Source organism: Bombus terrestris, chromosome 1 (genome assembly GCF_910591885.1).
Source record: "Bombus terrestris chromosome 1, iyBomTerr1.2, whole genome shotgun sequence".
In the NCBI taxonomy this organism is placed as follows: domain Eukaryota; kingdom Metazoa; phylum Arthropoda; class Insecta; order Hymenoptera; family Apidae; genus Bombus; species Bombus terrestris.
Window position 1 is genome coordinate 1,180,603 of NC_063269.1, and position 23,218 is coordinate 1,203,820.

The following is a 23,218-nucleotide window of genomic DNA, read 5'->3' on the forward strand; positions in this document are numbered from 1 at the left end:
GGGGTTAAAACGTGCAAGTCGTAAAGTCAAGTTTCTGTTCGGAACAGGTAGAGCGGCGGCTTTCGACCGATCAACCCTCCACGATCCATCCTGCGTCTCGCCCTAATCCTGTTTGCAGGATGAGCCGACCGTTGCAACCTATGTTTGATTATTTTAGGATTTTCTAAGGTACGCGAAAGCGTTTTGTCCGACGCGTCGGATGACTCTGTGTGTAGTATGTCTGCCCATTGGAAATCCTCTTTGGCTTTTTCTGTATCGGCCTATCTGAAAACATCGAGATCCGACACAAGCGTTTCACGAGTCGTCCAGTCTATCCGTGTCCCGAGATAAAAGAATTAGAGGTCTTTGCTTATACGATCGATTTATTAAAAAAAAAAAAAAAAAAAAAACGACTGTAAGAATACATCATCGAGTTTCTCGGTGTTAATTTGAAAATTTTTAATTAGAATGTCCGAACGTTAAAATGTTGAAATAGTTGAATTTCGAAATTTATTTTACGGTTACTCGCCCGTTGAAAGAAACGTTCTTTTCGCGGAAGACGCAAATCCCAGCAACGTGCACGCGAATTAGAAAAGCGTCGAAGAAGAGAACGAGGCGGAGTAAGTTAGTCACCTGCGGAAAGTCCGGTGTTGGCCGGTTGCTGCTGGTCCCTAGCCGAACAAAGGGCCAGGTATTTAAAATTCTATTGTACCTTTTAAACGGCTGGTATTATCTCGTTAAACTGTAGGCGTGGTGCGAATTTCGGGCTGTGTCCCGAGAGACAACCGGATTAAAGGAGCGACGCTACGGGACGCGACGATCGCCGCAAATACGCCTGCAAAAAATTGTCAAACTACGTTGCAACGTTGTTGCAAAAAGTAGCGATGTCTCGCGGTAACGTTCGAAACAGGACAACGAAAACGGCGAAGGAAACCGTGTTCCTGTTCGTTGTCGAGACCGTGCGATCGATCGAACTGCTCGGAGACTCAAAACAGTGGCATCGACCAGTTGGAACGTGGTTCTCTAAATCTCTGTCAACGGCGCGCGTCGACAAAAGCGACGTGATTCGAGCGAGACGCGAGGAACGCGAGCACGAGCGCGCGAGGAGGAAGAAGAAAGGGGAGAGCCGTGTCGCGGAGTCGATTTCGAAACGACTGCTTTGCTCCCAGGACGTCGAAACGAGAAACGAGGTTTGGTAGCGAGAGAGGCAGCGGTGCAGCTAGGGGAGTCGCTCAACCATGAAACGCCAAACTAAACGGCGCTTCGAGGCCCAAATATGAGAGCCGACTCCCCTCGATGCCACCACACTTTGCCCTTGCACACGGTGCACCGTGTTCTACCGCACGGCCATAACCAACACGACTATAAGCAACAGGGCTATACGTACACGAACCCGTACGAAGGTACGCGAACGCAGAGGAAACGCGTGTATTTATTCCGGCGTACGAAAGGAAAGCACAAAAAGGGCATAATGGACCCCGTAGCCAGATAGGTGTATATAATGAGGTTAGCAGAGGGGTGGAGTAAGGGAGGCTAGGCCAGCGGGGTGGTTGTGTCGCGATACGGGAGCGACGGAGAAGGGACGAGGCGGGGAAAGGTGGAGGGGGGATGGTTCCCCCTCATCCAGGACGCATCTGCCCCATTATGCTGCCCCGAGGCACTCCCGAGACCATTAATCCTCGCTAAACGACAGCCATTTTGTACCTAAACTGGATTGCCGACTCACTAACTGGTTTTGAGGACGCTTAATAGACTACTCGGCGCTCCTATTATGGCGATCGCGCATCCGCGCTATATTTCGGTGTCGTTTATTCCCCGCTAATGTGCAAACGGCTTTGGGAATGTCCCGAGACGAGCAGCTAACTCCTCCTTCGCGGAAGTCCAAAGAGAGAGGGAGGATGATGGTACGCGGAGGGATGCTCGTTCTGCTCGTTTTCGAGGTAGGAACCGAGGGACGTCCGAGCTTAATCCTCCGTGGATCGTCGATTCGCAGCCGAAGGACGACAATATAACGTTGGACGACGATGACGTTGGTAATTGGAAAAAATCTTCCTCGTTATTGCCGCTGAGGAACGATATCGTCGTTGCTATTAGGGTCATGGAATTCCGGTGCATCGACGATGATTTCGTGTAACTATCTGCGATCGCGATTCGTTTCGCAGGAAAGCGAAGCTTTCGTCGAAAGTATAAAATTGTAACGTCTACTGGAAAAAATTGTCGAGAAAATCGACGGAGATTTTCAAGAGGAAGCTTGGTAAAATTTCACGCGAACATCCTTCCAGTAATGATCCTTCGTCTTCGTTGGCTCGCAGCCGAACGACACCCCACGAGCTTCCTGTCGCGCAGTTTTAACAAGATTTTGGTTAATCGGCTTGACTCGGTGTGACGGAAAAGTTCTGCTTCTTTTTCTTCCACGTGATTCTCCCACGGGACGTTGCGGCTTTTGTCTGTCACCCGAGACTATCGCCGGCAACCTGCCGATCGGATTAGTTTAATCCTAATATATTGTTCGGCCGGTATACAACAACATCGCGAAGATTCCGCGAAAGGCCAGTCAACCGCGTATCCGGGGATTCGCCGGCCTAATAATGCCTCTTTGACGAGGATTCACTCGTTACGGGAGGCAATTAATTTTGCGTTCCGTGGCGTCATTACGATGGTCTTTGATGTAAGCTTTCGGTGCGGATTTTCCGCCCTTCGATAACGAAGTTGCAAAGTCGCTCGTTGTATCGGCACGATATCAATGGCGAGGCTTCGAACTGACGAGAATAAAAACTAGAAGCTAACCCGGAGGATCTTATCTCGCTATCCTGCGCGTTTAACGTGCACCCTCGTGGACCGCTGCTGTACTCGGTCCGTCATTTCCCGTCTTCAACGGCCAGTCAGTCGGGAATCCACAACAAGCACGTCAAAAACCTGCCAATCAAACTTCCAATTTCCATCAATCACCGGCCGTTCGATACCGCCGTCTATCGTAGTCTGGTACAACGCGAGCCACCCCTGCCTCGTACGTACACCCTCCTACGTGCAAGTCCAGAGATCGCGAAATTTCCGCGGAAAAAATGATCCTGCCCGTTGCAGCAGCTCGACCAAGGTATCCCGACAACGTCATTATCTCGTCAAACAGCCACGACGACGCGACGACGCGACGAGGGAAACGAGGAGGAAACGCGCGCGCGCGCGTACACGCGTGCTCACGCACAGGTACCGACACAGACGCACGCGGGGATTGCCAATCAATTCGCGCATCGCGCCCGGGAATTAGACAATTAGGAGTCGTCACGTTCCCCGAGCAGTCGCCTCATCATCCCGGACCCCGCGTCGTTCCGCTTCAGCCCCTTCGAGCCGACCTTCCCCCACGCTCGTCCACTCGCTCGTTTTCATCCCCACGCGCGACGACGCGCATCAAGCGCCACCACGTTCTCGATCCAAGCAACGCCATCTGCCAGACGATGGGAACGCGAGGGGCCAACTCGATTTCCCCGATGCTGAAGCGGGAGAAGAACTCGAAGGCGACGTTGAAACTGGTGTTGGATTGGCCGAGTCGCGCGGTACAAACACGCCCACTGAACAGGGGTCCGGGTTAGGGCTGTGGTGTGACTGGAGTGGTTCGCATTGGCCGAGGATAGGACACGGTACCGGTTGCACGGGTTCCGCGGGGGCGGCGCGCCACGGCGGCAAGCACCGCGACGCCGGCCGCCACCGAGAAGAGAGAGGACGTCTCGGCAGGCCGCAGCCGCAGCCGAACTGGTAATCAGTGTCGTTTCCGCGCCAGCACTGGCCACCACGCGGCAGATTACGCAGATTACGCTCTGCACACCCCCCGCGCGTAGCCGACCGTTGTGACACCGGATTGTGAGAGTGCGACGGGGACGATACGCGGTTCCTAGCTTCGGCTACGAGCTTCGGTTACCTGGGAAATTGCATCGTCCGTTGTAATAACTCTGACAACGAGAGATACGAAGTTGAGAAGTGCGCTTGGTTCTTGGCTCCTGCGATTCAACGTCGTTTCGCAACTGCACTCGCGCGAGAAACTGTGAGCGTCGGAAACACAGATCGACATGTATTGACGCGTCGCTCGTTCGTCGAATCGATACCGAAAAGTGGTTCGAAGGAAGAACCGTAAGAGTCGGTAACGATAATGTCGTTGGCTGCTTGAGCAGAAAGACCGGGAGAAATCGAATCGTCATGCCGGTCTCGTAAAGAAACTGTTGTGACTTTAATGGGGGGATCCGCTCGCGCCGGCTCGGTCGGTCCACGACGATGCGGCGGATTCTGAGAATAACGGGCTTGGGAGTCGTTCGTCGAATGCCAGCCCGTGAACATTGCCGATGATGCTGCTCAGTATCGAACTAATTGCGAGTCGATAAACTGCTACGATGACGGTTGTCCCTTGGACGTCGCACTGACGTTCGGCAGTTCGCGTCGATAAGCGTGCGAGCAAGCGAGGAAAACGGAGAACGATGACCACGACATCGTAGGTCGGCGGACGATACTCGTGCCGGTAGAAGACGAACGGTTTCCAAGGATAAAGCGGTGGCGAGTAGCACGTACGTCCGCTCGTTAGCTGCCAGTGGCGTCGAGATAGCCGAGTGAAAATTACGATGTGCGTTAAGTGATCGATGGCGAGGTCTTGCAGAGACATTTAGGAAGCTCGTGCTTCGACCGAGGATAGGCGCTGCGACGAAATTCATAGCCTGGTAACTTGTCGAGAATCCCGAGAGGGAAACGTCGGGAACCTCTCGATCAACAACCTGATCTCACGATCCTCGTCCTCGAGCGATACGAAAAGCAAGGAAAAAAGGATAATCGGCATGAGTAACAGCGAGGGCGTGGTGACGGGCCAAGGAACCGGAAACGATCGCCTCTGCGAGGACGTCGATATGGCAACTTCGACGTCCGCGTCGTCCAACTTGAAGCCACGAAGCGGCAAGATCAGCTTCAGCGTGGACTCCCTGCTGAGCGACATGAAGAAGACCGGCGTCAGCGGTGGCGCGTTCGCTCGACGAGAGAGCGACGATCGGATGGATACTGAGAAAAACGTGGACGTGGAAGCGAGGTATCGCGAGTTGCTTCTCGAACAACAGAGACTTCAGAGTAGAGAGTTACTAGCGAGGTTGAGTCCACACGGGCTGGCGTTCGCGAATCACCATCATCATCATCATCATCCGTCGAGCAGACTGGATCAGGATCATCCGTCGGCTGGTCGGCAGGAGATTCTCACCGTGAAGGATTTCTCGAGAACGGCCAGTCACGACAAGTCTTCGTCGCCGATTAGAATAGACCAGGAGGTTCAGAGGGATCGAGACGATCGGCGATTGTCCGCCAGTTCGCCGGCCAACAGGATCGCCGAATCTATGATTCAGAGGGAACGCGGCCAGGAGGAGGACGAGAGGATGGACAGGATCGCTGGTCCGCGATCCGTGTCGCCGGTCAGTAGACGAGAGATCATGGACGATAGAAGCGACTCCGAGGCGAATCGTTCGCTGGAAGGTGACAGGACCACCGATCATTTGGATCTGGAGGATCAAGAGATCAGAAGCGTGGGACAGTCGGAGGATTTAAACGTGATGGACTCGGACTGCGAGCTGGACAGAGAGCTGGACAACAATCAAGAGAAGGAGGAGAAGTCGAGTCCGGTAGTGCCTCAACCGATTCATCCAGGAGTTCAGAGGCCGTCTCAAGGACCGCCTTACCTCGCCGGTGCACCCGGTGCACCCGGCTGGAATCCTGCGGGATTTCCGCATTCTCTCGCGGGCTTCGCGTGGCTACCCCCACCTCCGCACCCGCACAATCCTCACGGACATCTTTACACGCCTCACGGAGGGCCAACTAGTCCGAACGGTAAGTACCTTTCTTTCTTCTGTCCGATCTTCGACCCGCTCCGTTTCCATCCATGCGTTTCCGTAAGGACGGTGGCACTTGTCGGTCCGGAACAGAATCGCTGGATCGAACGGTGCGATCGACGAAGGAATCGAAGTTTCGTTCGAAACGAGAGACACGAGAGCGAGCAACGAGACTCGTGATTTAAAAGGCAGGCCCAAGAGGCAACGTGTTCGAGTCCGCCAGAGAGACGGAAGCCGCTTATTATAAAATAAACGATGGAACCGCTATCGCGCGTCCCACATCTCGCGCTCGAGTCGACCGTAATTGCGCGCGCAATTTTACAGCCGAATTGATCCCTTCGTACAGATTATTCGCAATAAAAGAGTCCCTTAAGAGCGCGTTTAATCGTCGGTTGTAAAAACGAGACGCGTATAATCCACCATGGTATCGCCTTATCGAAACAGAGCCCGCGCGCGTGCATCCTACTCGAAGAAACTCGCTTGCTCTCGCTACTTACTAACACGATCTTGCTATTACGATCTCGGTTCCTGAACCAACCTGTACCGCGACGTTAGAAATACACGGGCGAATCTCGGAAATAACAAAGCCCGCCTCCTAAATGGTATAAACGGAAGAAAATGGGAAACCGGTTGGCGTGAAACCGCTTGAAATTCAGGCGAACCGTAGAAAGGAGCATCGATTCGCGGCTGGCGCGCGCGCGCAGCCCATTATTCTCCGGCATCAAAGCCACATCGCGCGGTTCGCCGGTGGAATATTAGCCGAGGGCCGGGTACACGCTACTTATCAAGCCGATTTACGGGTACGGCGTAACTAACTTGCCTCCGTAAATCGTTATTCTCGTTTCTTTTTCGCCTATCGGCGGTGGGTTGCGAGCCGCGCGGCAGTCCCACGTTACAATGTTGATGATTAGGAAGGAGTACGCCGAGTGCCGGTGGCACAGGCCACGACACTCGTAACACGCAGCCCCATAACGCTCGATATTAGCGTTGCCGGTCACGCGAGAACCCGGTTATTATCGGAATTACGTGCTAAAGCGTTCGCCACTGGTCCGCTTCTCCGGCTACGGCTACGTAATTCAACTCTGGAACTCGGAAGTTGTTAGGCTAGAAAAGCCTATCCACCTCGAGAAGAGACCACGCTGTATACCGAGTTCTCTCGCCAATTTATAGTAAGTTTTTCCTCGGGTTGGTTCTACGTGGCTTTAAGACGCGGCAGGAATTTCGCATTTTGGCAACGATACATTCGCGTTGAAAGGACGCGTCGTCGAAAATAAACGATATCGCAGACTCTGAATCGAGTATCGCGAGATCGTTAGATTCGACGGAAAAATGATTTATTAACGAGCAGACGACGCGGTCACGGCAAACGCGATGATTGCACGTAACTACGAATCTTTTACGTCTGGTTCTCGTATCGCGATATGCGACGCAATATGGACAATGCAGAGACGCATTTTTCTGAATTGCATTCTTTATCTTCACGCCAAAGATCTAACGACAATGGTTTCCAGTTTCTCCATTTTGTTGCGTTAATGTCGCTCGAACAATGACGATGATTAACAATTCGCGATTCTTTGATACCAACTACCCAGGCTATTAGTTAGACGCACCTTCCATCCTTCGTTTCCTGGTTGAACGTTCGTTTTCATCCTGACGCGGATGAGAAACGAGAATCGTTGTTTACGAAGCGAAACGAAATATGTATTTGAAAGTTCGCGGATAGCAGCGCGTCGATGTATCCAGGGAAAACTGTTAATCGCGTCGGTATCGGTGACGTCTAGTGTCGCAACGATTTCCACGAAACGATTTGCTCGGAGAAAAAATCGGTCTTCGACGTTAGAGAACTATGGCGATCGAGTAAATCACCGATTGACTGGAATTACTTTTGTTTCCTGTCGAGCTAGGGCGTGGAATACGTCAACCACGCGAAATAATCGGTCAATTAAACTAGCTGGCTACCCGTTTCGATCCATGAATCGTTCTACTCGCGGAAACGCACCGTGGCAATGCCTTCGCTCCTGATTCTGACATCCACGTCGATTCTTACACGTAATTGACAATTTCACCTTGTCGATGACAGCTTTGTGTCAACTGCTTCAAAGTCTGGTAATTCTGCCTAGCTCCAATTAAAATTTTTACCCTTGCTAAATTAGCTTCGTTCGGATAATTCGGGATCAAAGTCTTACAGGTTCTCCTCTTCTTTTCGCTAAAAGTATTTACTCTCGTTCGATGCCTCGTAAATTAAAATTTCGCAAATCCTCGGTTGATAACGGCTTCGTGTCGAGTTCCTCAGAGTCTCGACCTCCGATTAAAACTGTTGCCATCTCGCCCCAATAAACGTTTATTTAAAAAATCTTCCACGAACCTATAAAATAAAATATACTCTGATTGGTTGTCTCTTTATCCGAATCTCGACGGTCTATGCAAAAATCGAAAAATCATGCAAAACAGGGGGACTCGAGGGAAACGCAGTTCCGTAGTTTTCGCCAGCGAAATTACAAACGGTACGGTAGTGGGAAACACGCGTCGTTTCCGAGAAAGAAATCTCGAAGGTCGTTAAAGGCTGGTGGAAAAATCTCGTGGAAGGAACGCGAACGCGTACTTCTCTCGGGTAGTGTCGTTACCACCGTGTAGCCCAACGCTGAAGACAGGGGATGGACACAAGGAGGTGTACTCGGTAGTTCTCGAGCTCTGAGGAGCATGATAGAGTCATACATAACGCCGGCCATCCATAATGCATTCAAGTCGGTCTAAAAACTGCCCTTGTTAGGTTCGCCCTGGCACACCCAGCTTCCTGACCAGCCTCATCCACTCGCGCTTTTTGCGAATAATAACGACAAACCGCTCGCCTCTGCCTCCCCTTTCTCTACGCTCTTCTCCTTCTCTATATTGGTCACGATATTTCCTCCGTCTCATTTTCTCCCTTCTATCGCCCCCTGCGACATCTTTTTCGTTCGCTTTGCAGCGCGAGACCAATTACCCGCGTCTCTCGACCGAGCTCCGGCGAAGTTGATCTGTTTCGAATTTCCTCGACGCTGATTAACGCAGTCTTTCCCGTTCCTTCGCTGTCTCGGTGGATGGCCACTGATTAGACAGCATCTCTTCGAGGTGAACGAGTTTTTCGAACGCGTACGACGCTAGTCGTGGGTGACGACGGTTCGACGTGGCGAACGTGGAATTTCGAGGGTGTTCTGGCACGATCCGCAGAAGCCAGACATTAGGATGCTTTTGGTAGTTAGCTTCCTTTAGCCGAGAGTCGTTCGTTACCATTTCTCCTCCTTCGGTTTTTTAGTAGATGTTGCGATCTGGCGAGTGGAACGACGATTAGATGGATCGGCTAGTTGATAAAGCGAGAGGCGTGCAAGGTGTATGAATATTATCTCGCGAACGTTCAACGTTCCCGTTGCACCATCCGTTAAAATGTCGTTGCGAACTTGCGAGCGGCTGCGTACGTTCGTAGCTTTCGCGGGGTATCGAATCTTTCGTTGGTCGAGCAAATTGCTACTAGTAAAGCGAACTCGTTCTCGGCTAAATTCGTCGGTGGCCATCGTCGAACGATAGAAACGCGAATGCCGTTGCGTGTCGGCGAAATATTCAGCGGAGAAAAACGCATTGCCGACAGCTGTGAATGGAGTGCCTTCGTTGCCAGGCAAAAACATAGCCAGACCGCGAGGAGTCGTGTTGCAAATTCTAATTGCCCTGCTTTCACCTAGCTTCGGCCGTTTTTGCTTTTCCGATACTACTTGCAGAGTGACGCGCGAAACTTCGACCATAACCTTCGAAATCTCTGTTTCTATAAAAATTCAACTTTCGAACTCTATCCTCGATGCCGTTAATCGCGATCGGTTCGTAGAAACGTCGTAGAATCGTACGAAGGATGGCAGGCGTCACCGAAAAGTTAGACGATGAAAAGCTCATCAGAGAGTTAGGGTGGTTATCAGAAAGGCAGAAAGGGGTAGTGAGGAGGGAGGGTGTGTGTGATACTAGCCTCGTCCAGCCGATAGATAATCCGTAGGCCTGTCACTGGGCGGTGGCGTTTCGAAAATTATGAATACGGACGTCATTTATAACGCTCGAACGCCACCGTCGGCCTGTACGCATTTATCTGCTGGCCTCCGTGTCCAGGAATGAATTAACGACGCTCGTCCCCGATGATGTTCCACAAAATATTTCGAACAATTCATCATTCCTGCCCGAGCGTAATTACCGTCCACATAGCGTTTCGTCGGGGAAACGAGCACCGCCGACGGTCTGCCGCGGTTTTTCCGGAAGCCGGCCCAAGAAAATCCACCCCTTGGAGCGTTAATTGCCGTGAAACGAGCCCTTTCTTCTCGTTTATTGGTAATCAACCCCCGACATTCTTTCAAAGCGTCTCGATATCTTTGCGTATCCTTTGCAGCGGTTCGGGTTTTTTAACAGGACGTTTCTAAGAATCGAAAGGAGGCAGCGATAACGAGACGCAGATGCGATACGAAGAGGAGAGGGAAGAACGTGATAAGCCACGTTTCTCATTTTTTACGGCACAGCAATTTCAAAACTCAATACGTCGCGTCGTCGATCGATCCTGTGTTAGTTAGCACAATCGCCTTTTTGTTCGATGTTGCGCTTGAACGTGTGTTCTTTCGTCCTCTTCGAAATTATTAATCCGCGTTGTCCGGCTAATTACACCTTTGACTTCTACAAAATTTTATCGACTTCTCGGTTGTTCTCGAAAGCTCCACGTCTCTGTCGCTAACAAGTTGTTTTCGTTTTCAATTGCGTAATACTAAAATTCTTCTGCCTGATGATAATGCGACGCTAAGATGCACGAACACGAGGCAAAACACGCTTGTAGTGCTTTTTCTCCGCGATTCTCATATTCGAGGCTATCGAAGATGACAGAGAAACGAATTACAACGTGCAATCGGACGCTAATGAATCGCATTCATTTGCAATGTTTTGTACAATTCGGCGGCCGTTGGATACGTTGAGTTAGATACCGCCGATGGTAGATAAGTAACTCCGCCGGACACGCCGAGGTAGGATAAATGGTGCACACCTGTTCGAAGGATTTTTATGGAAGCTGCTTTCAGATTCATGGAGAATTTGAGAGAGACGGTGGTTCGCTATTCGATAACGCGATGAATTAGCATTTCGCCGGCTTCTCGTGGGATTACTGTATCTACATTCACCGCATAGCCAAATAAATTAAATAAACCGCATAGAGACATCCGTCGACCTTGTATCTCGATAAAAAACGAATGAAATATGTCGAACTTTAGGTCGAACGTTCAACTCTATCCGTCAACCAAGAATTTGTGCAGCTATCGTTTGTTCCGATCTTTGCGAAATTTTTCTTTTATAAAAAAAAAAAAACTAGTAGAACCTATTTTAGAGAATTCATCGCCGAAACTGGGAACTTTTTAACAGAGAGAATCTTACTCGATAGAACGATAAGAACACGTTACCCTGTAATTTTTCCTAAATGTCGCTATATATAGTTTTTTCCCCCAACGACGTAAAAACTATCGTTTCTAAGATTCGTTAGAACGAAACTGTTCCCGCTGCTAACCAACGTACCGAACACGCAACGCCAACGGAAGTATCGTTCTCTTTATTCTCTGACTCGATCGATATTCCATTCATGCCGATTTTTATCGCTATATTATGCGGCGCAGCAAACGAACGATCCGCGTGCACGGAGATCGTTATTAACGCGTTTAATTAGCGCAGTTCGAGCGCGTGACTGGGTCTAACGCAGCGCGGTTCGCGCGCGATTTCTCGGTGAAACGATACGGGAATATTCGACAACGAACGACAACGAACGACAACGAGCGAACGAAACAATGCGATCGTACGCGCCTGACGCATCCAGCTTCGTTAGTTCCTACGTAGCATGTGGTAATTAACGAGAATTAATTGGCTAGCAAGAAGAACATATCGATCTGTTGCGCGACTGGAATCGCCGATTCACGGAGACGCGTGCTTGCGACTCGAAGGATTTCTCTTCCTATTGTGGCGCGTTTCATCACGAGTCGATCGATGTCTCGTTAATTTCGAATCTCCAGCAGATTAAATAATTAAGTTTTCGTTAGGTCTCCGTATCATATTCGATAAGGGAATCAAAGGAACGATTATTTGTTATCTTATCGTTTTTTTCGCGGAAAACAACGTGGACGTTATTGGACTTTTGGTAAATTATACGAAATTATACACAGGTACTTGTATCGTGTTCGTTCGTTGCAGCTGACGCAAGTAACACGACTAACGTTTCTATAATATTTCTCAATACTTGTTACAACCTGATATTTAGATGAAAAATTAACGTCAAAGTGTTTAACGTAGAGTTTGCTGGAGGATAGAGATGTCGCAAAAAGTGATATTGCCATAACACGGAAACTGGTAGAAGATTGAACGATAAAAGAAAATTATATAGGAAGAACAACGCGCGCTTGCTATCCCAGCAGCTTATGATCCGCAATTAATCGTAGAAAGCGGGCAAATTAGTAATCAGGTGCAACTTATTGCAGCAGAGAAGGAGTAAAAGTTTAATTGGTCGGTTGGAGTTGGAGGTTCGTCTTATTTGCGAAAGAGTCGGAAACTTTGTCTCGCTGCTGGCCGAGAGTCGACGAATATCTGGATTCTCCGCGGAGAACGTTCGCGCGTATACGCTGCCACGTATCGATCATAAATTATGCGAACATTTAATTAGCAGAAATTAATTGTCGTTCATAAGAAACATATTGAACGAGGAGCCGGTGATTAGTAAGAGACGTAACTGGCCGAGATACGCGAATTGTTGGCGCGATATCGCGAACGTCGACAGAGAGCAAAAGATGAAACCCGTTTCGTTCTGCGTTTCATCAGCGACTATTTTACCCGGCAAAGAATTTATTGCCGCCGCGATGGAGCAACTTCATTGGGAATTCATTACTCTTTCCCTCGCGAGTAGATAATGCGTTAGATGTATGGAGAAGAAGCTCGCGATACAAATGATTCGCGATAAATCTCGATAATTAATAACGAACATTTTATACGACTCCGCGTGACACGGAGTTATCGGTAAAAAGGTAAGGAAACGTAGGCGCGGAAAAAGTGATATTTTAAGGGCAACTTTCTCGCGTTGTGTTCTAAAATGTTGTAAACCGTTAAATATCGAATATAGTAGGTACATACGTTCAAGCAACCGTTAATTACGACCACTTGATTTTACTCGATCTTTACGTCGGCCACGACTAATTGCTTTCTTCCATCGCGGTTCCAATTACGAGGCACAAAAAGCGAAGCGATCGCAGTCGCTTGTCTTATCGGAACCGGGATTTACGCTATCGTTGGTCGATTAACATCGTTCGTACATCGAAGTTGTTTCCCGGACGAGAAGAGCTTTTCACGGGCTGTAGATTTCTAATTGGGTTTTTCTGCCGCGGAAACGGGCCACGCGAATATTCGAATCTATACTCGAAGCTTCTTTTCGCGAAAGGTATTCCTTTCAAATATCCTGGATCGTTTCTTCGAGTAACGCCGTTGCGAACGCCTCTCAGCGGCCAAGTGTCGCAAGCGGCCGATGCAATCGCCCATTGAAACTTCCGTGTCCCACGTGGTGCCGAGAGACAATGCCAAGCCAAACTCGCACACAAACGCGAGAACACGAAAGGAAAGAGCGCAAAAGTTCCGCCAGGCTGGCCAGGGACAGGCGCAGGTGCTTTGTCCACGCGCTCCGCGGAAAGTCAGGCCGCAAGATATATTTCCTCGGAGATCCTAGCGAGCGTTTAATTAGCAGAAATTAATTAGCCTCTAAGAGGAACATATTGATCGGTTATGTGAGCGGACTAGCCAAGCAGGCTGGTCGATAGCGGTGAAACGGGCAACGCCAACCAGAATGGAAGACGTAATACCGATGTCGCGACAGATCCGCTGGACAATGCCGCCAGCCCGTTCCCTGCTTTTTGTCCCTGGCCGATCGTTAATTAGCGCGTGGAATTCGCCGTTGCCCCGCTGCTTGCCACGAAATCGTCATCCTTTCGACCCGGTCCTCGACCGAACAGTGGCTTTTTGTCACTGGAGCCGACCAACGAAATCGTCCACACGTCACAGTACTCTACCGATTCACCTTCCCGATGCTATACCGATAGTTGTACCTACCGATCGACCACGGACGATCGCTAACGACGCTTCCTTTCTTCGTACCGTTAACGATAATCGAGTATACCGGTGAAGCGACGCGACGAATTGTGTCCCCTTAATGTCGCCTTGTCCATGGTGAAAATTGCATCGTAAAAATGAATCGACGGACGAGGTAACGGTAGAACGGTAGTTTTTACAGAGTGGCTGGAGCTTTCAGGTAAACGAGTAGTAATTAGTTTCTTTGCCGTAGAACCGGCAGACGTTATAAACGTTCGATCGCAACGGGTATGCCTACGTTGAAACGTACAAGGATGCTCGAGGCTCGCGAGTTCGTTTAAAATACCACGAACGACGGGACAGTCGTCCTCTGGCGGAGAAAGAATCCGTAGCAAAACGAGAGCAGACCGAAGCAAGGATCGGCTAATGACACGCGTACGAGTTAATCATCGAACGGCAGCAGGACGCGAGGATAATCACCGGGTCGGACGAAACGCGAGCGTAACGGGCAAACGATTTATTTTTTTCCTCTTTACGATTCAATTTTATCGATCGTTGGCAACCGATCGGTGGGGAACCGTTGCCTCGGAGGTCGAACGTGGCCGGCTTCGTTTCTGTAAATTGGGGATTAACGACGAACGACCGACGCTGGGCGCGGAGAAACGCGCGTGCGACGACCGGGTAATTTATGTGAACGCGATCGTTAACGCGAAACGAGGCTGGATTTTCGCGCGCTGCCATCTCGATCGGCTCTGTCTCTTTGTCTTTTTCTTTCCCGTGAGTTTCTTGTAGTCGATGAAAGTCCAGTTGGCGTTCTGTACTTGGTTCGTGTCGAACCTGAGGTGAATTTGTTGAACACTCGCGCACGCCGATTTCCCCGACGACATCCAAAAGAGGATGATCTGGCCATTTCGTACGAGCCTCGATACTTTGAAGCCAAGGACTAAACTTAAGACGTTGAAATAATGAAATCACGTAAAATCGTTCTCGACGAACCGAATTGAAATCGATAAATGAAGGAAACCGGTAAAAGTTTAGCGCGTTTCGTTGAAAGTTTTCGTTGAAAGGGTGGCGCGCGCGCGCGCTAATTAACGGCCGTCGGTGAACGTTATCGGTGGCTCGCGGATAATTATTATGCAACGCATACACGGGAATAACGTGACGATAATTTCGTACCGTCCGAACAAATCTGCGCAGACATGATTAATATTACGAACTTTGTAACGCTATCGGATATTCGGAGAGCGTCTCTCTCGTTTCTATCGCGTTCGATGACATAATAAACGATAAACATATATATATATATAAATATATACAAATATAAATATATACATATATAGTATGGACGATCCTCCTTTCGCTGCTTCGATCGACCGACATAATGCATTTTTAATCGATCGAGAGCCGCCCGAAGGAAGAGACAGACGGAAGAAACGCGTGTTCGCGTTGGTTGTATATAAATAGCGGTTTAGTAAGTAAGCGTAAATATCCGTAAATGCATTTATCATTAACGAGTGGCATGGAGAAAGACGATGAAAATAATGGTATAATTGCAACTTCCCTTCTCTCTTCTTTCCATCGTGTTTCCCCGTGCGTCGATAACCACGATATCGAACGTTAATTTATCAGCCTCGATAGTACGACAATAATTACCTCAACTATCGCATCACCAAAAAATTACGGTTCCGCGACGTCGATATCTTAATTCGCTTTCCCGATGTGATCGTTCGTGTTAATTATTCCGCGTGTAGACATATTCTCTCGTGTAGCGATCGAGCGAGCGCTGCGCTATTGCGGTCGTGGACATCGTCAGTTTATAACGTTGCCTCTTAAACCGCCGTGTTTCGCTACCTTTGCTTCGGCAGATTACGTAATTAGTCTACCTACCTCGAACGTTAATTAATTCTTTGGTTCTTGGCGCAAGTATCTTTGAAAAGGTTCGATACTCCCTTCGACGACACCCTGTTCCACAGATCTCGTAAAAGATCCTCGACTTCCCTCAAATAAATCTCTAATTCGCCAGAGTCGACGATGCTGGGAGAACCAGTCGCCATCCGATCGTGTTTTGTCACTGATCGGCAGTTTTTCGGATCTGTTGCAGGCGATCTGAGGCTGCCAGGACCGGGGCCAGGGCCGGTCAGGTGCACCCTGAGGAAGCACAAGCCAAATCGCAAGCCGAGGACACCGTTCACCACGCAGCAGCTGCTCTCCCTGGAGAAAAAATTTCGCGAAAAGCAGTACCTAACCATCGCCGAACGAGCGGAATTCTCGTCGTCCCTTCACCTCACGGAAACGCAGGTGAGACTCGTCGAAAGAGTTTGCCATTAAGCTTCTAACCGCCGCGAACAATTAGCCATTAGAGGAGAAGCGTTTTGCGCGCGGCTTTGCAAACGCGTGTAGCTCGGACGTAAAGAAACGCCGTGCGTTTAGTTAGTATACTCCGTAGAGTATTGCTCGAAGAAATTACGTACTTCGGCGGAGATAATCAAACGATCGTAAATTTGTATGTCCTCGTTGAGTGGTCGAAAGTAAATAACGGATGCTCAAGTACCAATATGGAAATTGACTATTAGGTTTTGAAAATGCGTATAGTAAAACACGGTTTAACTAAACGTGTCTGGGGAGAAGACGAAGATTTACCGGCTATCTCCTCTTATTAGTTCCGACGATACGAGATAATGCACGGAAAACCGATGTTGAGCACGTCTGTGCGTTTTGTCCCTTTATGACACGCGCGCAATCTACGAACAGCGCTCGAACGAGCGATCGTCGATATAGAGATACACGTGCAACTCTATACAACGGCGGTTCGCAAGTTCGAATAAGAAAAGCTCGGCCGAAGATGAGCGTTAATTTGTTCGTATAAACGAGTTGCGAGTAAACGGGAGTTACACTGCGAAGAGATTTAATCGATCGTTCGGCCAGATATTAGATACTTGGAAATATCGTAGCCTGAAATACGTAGAACTCGAGCTTGTAAGAGGCTAAGAAGCTATTCTCGGAAACGCGTAAATAGAGAAAGTCGCAAAAAAGAGTGGCTCGCACGCAACAAGAGGCTCGTTTCGTTCGAAAGCCCGTCCCGTGAACTTACGATTCGTCCGTCCTTTAAGTACATTTGTTCGTCTCCCTGTAGTTTCTCGCGATGCTATTTTATTTCCCTCTCTTACGGCCGGTTCGTTCGTTCTTCTTTGTTTCGTAATTGCCCGGCCAGGTCGCGATCGAAATGAGCAAATTCTTGTCTGGTTCTCGCGCATCAGATACATCACATCGAGGCGGGTAATTACACACCCTTCTACGGAGTCGGCTGGCAATTAACATGATTGACGTTAATTAAATTGAACGTAATGAAATGATATTATACGTAATTTTTGTATCAGGCGAAATGATCGGTGCTCATTTGGCGCGCAACGAACAGAAGACGCTTTTAAATGCCGCCGGTAACGGATCGACCGGCCCCAATTGTTTTCTCCATTCTATGCGTCGTCGTACGTACGCGCGACACCGTGGCGAATCAAAATACATACACGAATTCGTTTCGGTTTTTTCGACTTTCCGTGCGTTTTTGCGACATCCGATCGCTCGCTTCGGGCGTAATTTCTTTCAAACTTTACGTCGACCAAGTTTCAAAATGTTTTATATAACGCGCGCAATATATTCGTAAAAAGCGTTTCTACGAGTGTTAGGATACTTTCACGAACAACTGTACATTGTAGGCGATATAATTGCGATACTAAGAAGGATTTACCATGTACACGCGTAACTATACCACGGCTTGACCGGATCTATAAATTCACCTGCTTGTAAAGACTCGTAAAGTTGATACGCTGGTTCATTTGCTATGTGCACCTTGTAAAATTGCTTAGGAATAACGAAAACTCGGCTGGAACATTGAAAAGTGTTTTTATCGATAGGCCGGGGTAGAGAGAGCACGGTGATTAGCTGTCTGACCCTAACGTTCTGCTTCTACTACTAATTTGTACTAAACGCGGTGAACTGTTTCCTCCGCTGATGATAACGAAATACACGCTCTGCCGGCATATTAATTAACCACGGTACTAAGTCGCTAATCATCGCCGGTATAAGTATGTTTGAAATTGATCGTGTCTTACGAGACAGAAATTTGTCAGGCGACCGACCCACTCGATTCGTTTAACGGTCGTTTAAATAGCAATGGGAGAAAAATCCTGGGAACGAGGTAAGCCGTAATAAAATTAACGCCAGCTAGACGTTCGTTGTCCAGCAACACGTGTAGTAGCCAGACCAAAAAGACGATCGCCATCAGGCTATTATCGTTCGCTCGGCTAGCGTGTTCGAATACACTTTGCGTATTCATTACGATGCATCGGACGAAATGAAGCCTCGTCCTGTTCGTTTGCTTAGATAAGCTACGATCGTTCCGTCGCCTCTTGTCTTCCTCGTCCTTCCGAAACAGTCTCGGATCGCCACCCTGCCGCCGCTCTCCTCTCGTTATTCACCCGCGACGAAGAGGTATGTCCGCGATTTGGGTTGCGATATTCGCGCGGTTACAACGCAATAGCGCCGTTTTCTCTGTTCGAGCGATCGATCCTTCTCGAAGGAACGATTTGGCGTTGTTGTTCGTGTGTTTGAAAAATGATACGTTATGAATCGATTCGATCCAGTCGCCTACGTGTTACAGATACAGGACAACGATCGAGATTTAACCTGTTCGGTTTCTCCGGTCGAAGGATCGACTTTAATCCTTCGTCACGGTGATCGAGGAAAGGCGGGATAATTGTAGGAACGGAATAGAAAACGCAGAGGCGGTGCTACTATTCTCGTGCCTGGAAAATTGAGCGCGCGAACCGCCGATGGTAAAGCGTTAGGCTAACCGTGAAAAACAGGAAGTCGTCGCTGAAGAGAAAAACCACGCGGAATATCGCAATATGTCTTTCCTCCTTCGGGGAACCAGTAACGATTTGATTGCACATTGTCACGCGATGCGAGATTTCTACTTTCTAAGCGACGAGAGTATCCTCCGCGAGGCCTGAGTTACGTACATACGCCTAACGTGTCCGACATCGTGGCTGATTTATTAAAGAGTTACGCGATTTATATCGTTTTTTTTTCTCCTTCTTTCTCGCATCTGCATTCTTATTTAGCCTTAAACTCCGCAACATTATACCAGCTTTAGCGATCAGATTACGGCTCCTTGAACTCGTTACGCGTGCTCCAGGGTGTTTAATGCTAATTCCCCGGGGAGCTAACGTAGTCGGCGCGCATTACGCTCGATAAAAATAGTGGTAACGAGAATAATAACGACGATAATAGGAAGATCGTCGTTGTTACGCATGCAGCTACTAGGACATTAGCGTTCGGATGATGGATTAAGTCGCTGGATCAAGCGTTCTTCGAACATCCTTGATACTTTAACAGTTGGGAATATTTTAACGATTCCAACAAATCTTTTGAATAATTTCCGTTTAATTCGAACGATCCATTGTTCGTCCGACCGTTTCATCGAAATCCTTCGATCTCGAACACGCGTCGTCTTTCTCTTTTTCTACCTATCGGTGCACCTAAACTCATTCTAATCGTAAACCCTTTACCAACACGTTTAAACCAAGGTATCGACAAAAGTAACTCTGACTTGAACGAGTACGATTCTTTATATATCGCTGGTACGATTAATAACGTCGAGACGACTGTGCGTATGGATGGCAATTAATTTCTATGTTCTTTAAGTAGTAGCTGACGCGACCAAAGAGAACGCAAAATTTTCCAGTGGACGATTCCCACAGGGAAATCACGATCGATTACTCGTACTTGCTACTAAAAACAGACGCTAAACGCCGGAGGACTGATGGTCGGACAGCGTGTCGTAATTCGATGATTCGCGACGCGGCTACAGCGGCGGCCGCATCTGTCCAAACAGAAAAATTGGCCGGCGACTGTGCAAACACAATTAACCGGCCGAGAGAAGGGTTTCGAGCCGCGAATTCGAGCCGCATATTTTTCCACGTAGCAAGTTTCCAACTACATCGACGAATTCCAACAGGCCGCTCCGTACGACCGGCTGCTTTCACCAATTTGAGCCGGCTAATTACGCGCTAAATAGCCGTTCATGCAGTACCGTGGTGCACCTATTTTCTCTACTCGACGTTCAGCTCGATCCCGTCGCGTCCCTTGTTAGACCGCTTACGTACCGTACGCTTGATCGATAGCGTAATTATTTAATTACGCGCTCCTCCCGCCTGTGTCCGTCCACCGAGGCCGTTTTCTACTTTAGCTGTAAGTCGCGTCAAGCTTCCGTGGACCAGTCGTCTAGGAGTACGGGGACGAGTTTCGACGAAAATGCATCTTGGAAATTATAGATCGTGTAGCGGTAGAAGTAAATTATAAGTCGAAAGTAAGTAGCGTCTTGAGTGTTGATTACAGTCATCGCTACATACCGGATAATAGCTCGAGGTGATGCGGTACTCGCTTCTGTGGTGACGATTTGTAGAACAAATTTTCAAAACCGAGCGCAGCGACGATCGATCGTTAAGAATTTTTATTTCGTGCGATTATTACGTCGTTGTCCGTGCAACGAAATATTTCTCGACCAGTCTCGAAGGGGATTTGTAGTTTTCGTTGGTAATCGTAATCGATCTCCAAATCCGAAGAGAACACGGTCGTCTCGTAGAGAAGTAACGCAAAGATCAAGAGCGCTTTATTTGTACAAATTACGCAATCTAACGAACGTATCGTTCGGCTCTGAGATCTCGCGAATGTCCGACTAGGTTACAAGAGGATATCGCGGAGCCAGTAAGAACCGACGAATGCTTCGGTTTATTTTTTAACAAAGACAACATCTTCGCAACGATAGCGCGAAACAATCGGTTCTCGAGACCCTCGGTAACCAGATTTAACCCTTCACGAGTTTCCTCTGTTGCAGGTGAAAATTTGGTTCCAAAACAGGCGAGCGAAGGCGAAGCGCCTGCAGGAAGCGGAAATCGAGAAGCTGAGGCTTTCCGCGAGGCCCTTGTTGCACCCGAGTTTTGGCTCTGGCCTGATGTTCTCCGGAGTGGGGCCTCCTGGAACACCAGGAGTGCCTCCCTTCATCGCGGCGGCCATGGCTAGGCACACCCATGTCGCAGCCGCGGCAGCCATGTTCATGGGGCCCCCTGGACACAGACCTTAATAAGGCAGAGTCGAGCTGCGCGAACTCAAGTCGCTCGAATCCTGGCCAGTCTGCCTCGTCCAGACTGCTGAACGACAAGAAACGCGTTGCGAGATTCGATCGAGCTCGAACAACTCGCGGAATCGACTGGACCATAGCCTGGCGGCTCGTCGACTTCGTTTGGAAAAAAAAGAAACGACAACTGCGAGATTCGTTGGAAGCGACCATGGAATCGCTGTACGGCTAAGAGGTGAAAGAAACGAGGACCAGAGAGGAATCCGTGGTGGTTTGGAAGATGGTGATGGGTTTGGAGAATTGGTGTTAAAGTTTCGAGATTCGGGAAAGCAGAGAAATTATTTTTCGAGACGCGATCGGTGTTTGAGAATGAAACGAAGGGGTGGAATAAATCGAGCAGGAGCTTCGAACGTAGGCTTTTCGAATTTGTGGCAATAAATAATCAGTGATTTGTGATTGCGAGCAAAATAGCGAAGGAAATAAACGAGAGAACGTGGTTTTCGAAGGGTGCCATCGCGAACGACGTACCGCGATAATTAAACGGAAGCTCCAAAAGACTTTACGGTCTATCGCCAGGAAGAAGAAAACAAACCGATAACCACCGGTCGGGTGAAAAGCGCGATCTTCAAACTCATCACCGTTGGAGAACCTCGGAGAAATCGGAGATTTCGCTTCCATCGAATCTGCGAAACCTATTCCAGTGACGATAAGTGAACGATCTGGTACGGACGTGAAGGAAATTGTACGCGAGGTCGGCGCGAGTTTATAACACGCGATACGAGAATGCCGGTGCTCGTTCGTCGTAAGAAGCGACGCGACGAAATGTTTTCGGCTTTGGTCGCGAAACGATAAATCGACGGTGACTTTTACTGCCGCGATCATTCGCCAGAGTCAGGGAAAAGTCTTTGAAAACGTGGCACCGAGCTCGCTCACTTTCGTTTCTCTTGTATTTTTCTACGTTCGCCCGTTTCTTCGCCTCGAGATGGTTTTATTCCGCGCGAAACATACAGACGCGTGAATTTACAAATACGACGAAGAACGTGATCGAATAGTCGAGAGGCTGGTCCGTACGATCGTGACGCGACGGCATTTAAAAAGCATTTTCAAGGCGTTTGATCTCACAATGAAAAAAATCGTACGAAACCGATGTATATATTGTAAATAGACGTCTATCGAATCGCGTAAGTGTACGTATGTATATATAAATATATTAATATATCGACGCATGTACAGGACGTTCGGCTTCCGATTTCGCGAACAGAGAGAATGCGACGAAAAGCGGAGGCGATCGACGAAAAGAAGAAAACGAGAAGCGACTCTCGACGACGTTGTGATCGCGACTCCGCCGTTTCAATTAACCCGCTCCTTCGGCTCGTTTATCCCCCGGAGGGAAATTTACGGGTGAGATAATCGATTAGGTTGAAGAAAAAGAAGAAGAGAGAAATACGCTACGTAGCCGATGACTCCACTCTAGAACAGCTCAGCTAGAATTCCCGCTCGCAAATCGTTCCTTAACGATCGCATCGAACCGAGTCGAGAAGTTCGACAGGTCGGACGTCTCGTTCGTTTAATCGGTCTTTCATCGAGGTACGCGCACAGACATTCGAAATTAGAGACTTGACACGCGATCTTCTATATTCTCCGCTGAACGCAGCAACCGGTGTGATGTAACAAATAAATTCTCTTTTTTCTAAAAGATACGTAGAAATCCGCGCGTTTCCCCAGCCAAATTCTTCGCTAGATTCGGTAAATGCGTTCGTTAAATGGGATATTTTTTCTGTTTCACGCGTCCAAAGGACGAGGAAAAGCGTAAATTCCGATGGCATCCGCGATCGATTCGAGATCGACGAATGTATCGCGAGCGTACTGCGAACGCGACGAGGTCACGGATGTACCTAAGCGCTCTGTATAAATGTAACATGATAATTTATCCATGGAAGTATACCATAGCGAAATAAAAATGATTTCAGTATTTACGTCGACTTGTTATCGATTACTCTTGCGTTTATCCAACCGTGATAAATCTTCGAAGGTTGTCGCGAAGTTATTTCGCGGATCGATCGAGGAGTGACTCGTGAAATCGAAACGAAACGCGAGATCCTTAAGTAATCTCCGTGGCTTTCAGGATACGCGACCAAGAGCAAAAGGTAAGTGGAGG

General features: G+C 48.6%; 2 protein-coding genes across 2 annotated transcripts in view; one reads left to right on the forward strand and one right to left on the reverse strand.

Annotated features, from left to right (window-relative positions):
- The window catches only part of LOC100648043 (homeobox protein Nkx-2.5-like), a 177,172-nt gene that overhangs the window by 109,720 nt on the left and 44,234 nt on the right, over positions 1–23,218 (reverse strand). The gene's annotated exons all lie outside the window — the stretch shown is intronic.
- Positions 1,840–23,036, forward strand: LOC100649911. The gene is made up of 3 exons (XM_012316519.3): positions 1,840–5,823; positions 16,027–16,223; positions 20,821–23,036. The coding sequence occupies exons 1-3, from the start codon at positions 4,794–4,796 to the stop codon at positions 21,064–21,066; spliced, it is 1,473 nt and encodes a 490-aa protein (XP_012171909.1). The 5' UTR covers positions 1,840–4,793; the 3' UTR covers positions 21,067–23,036.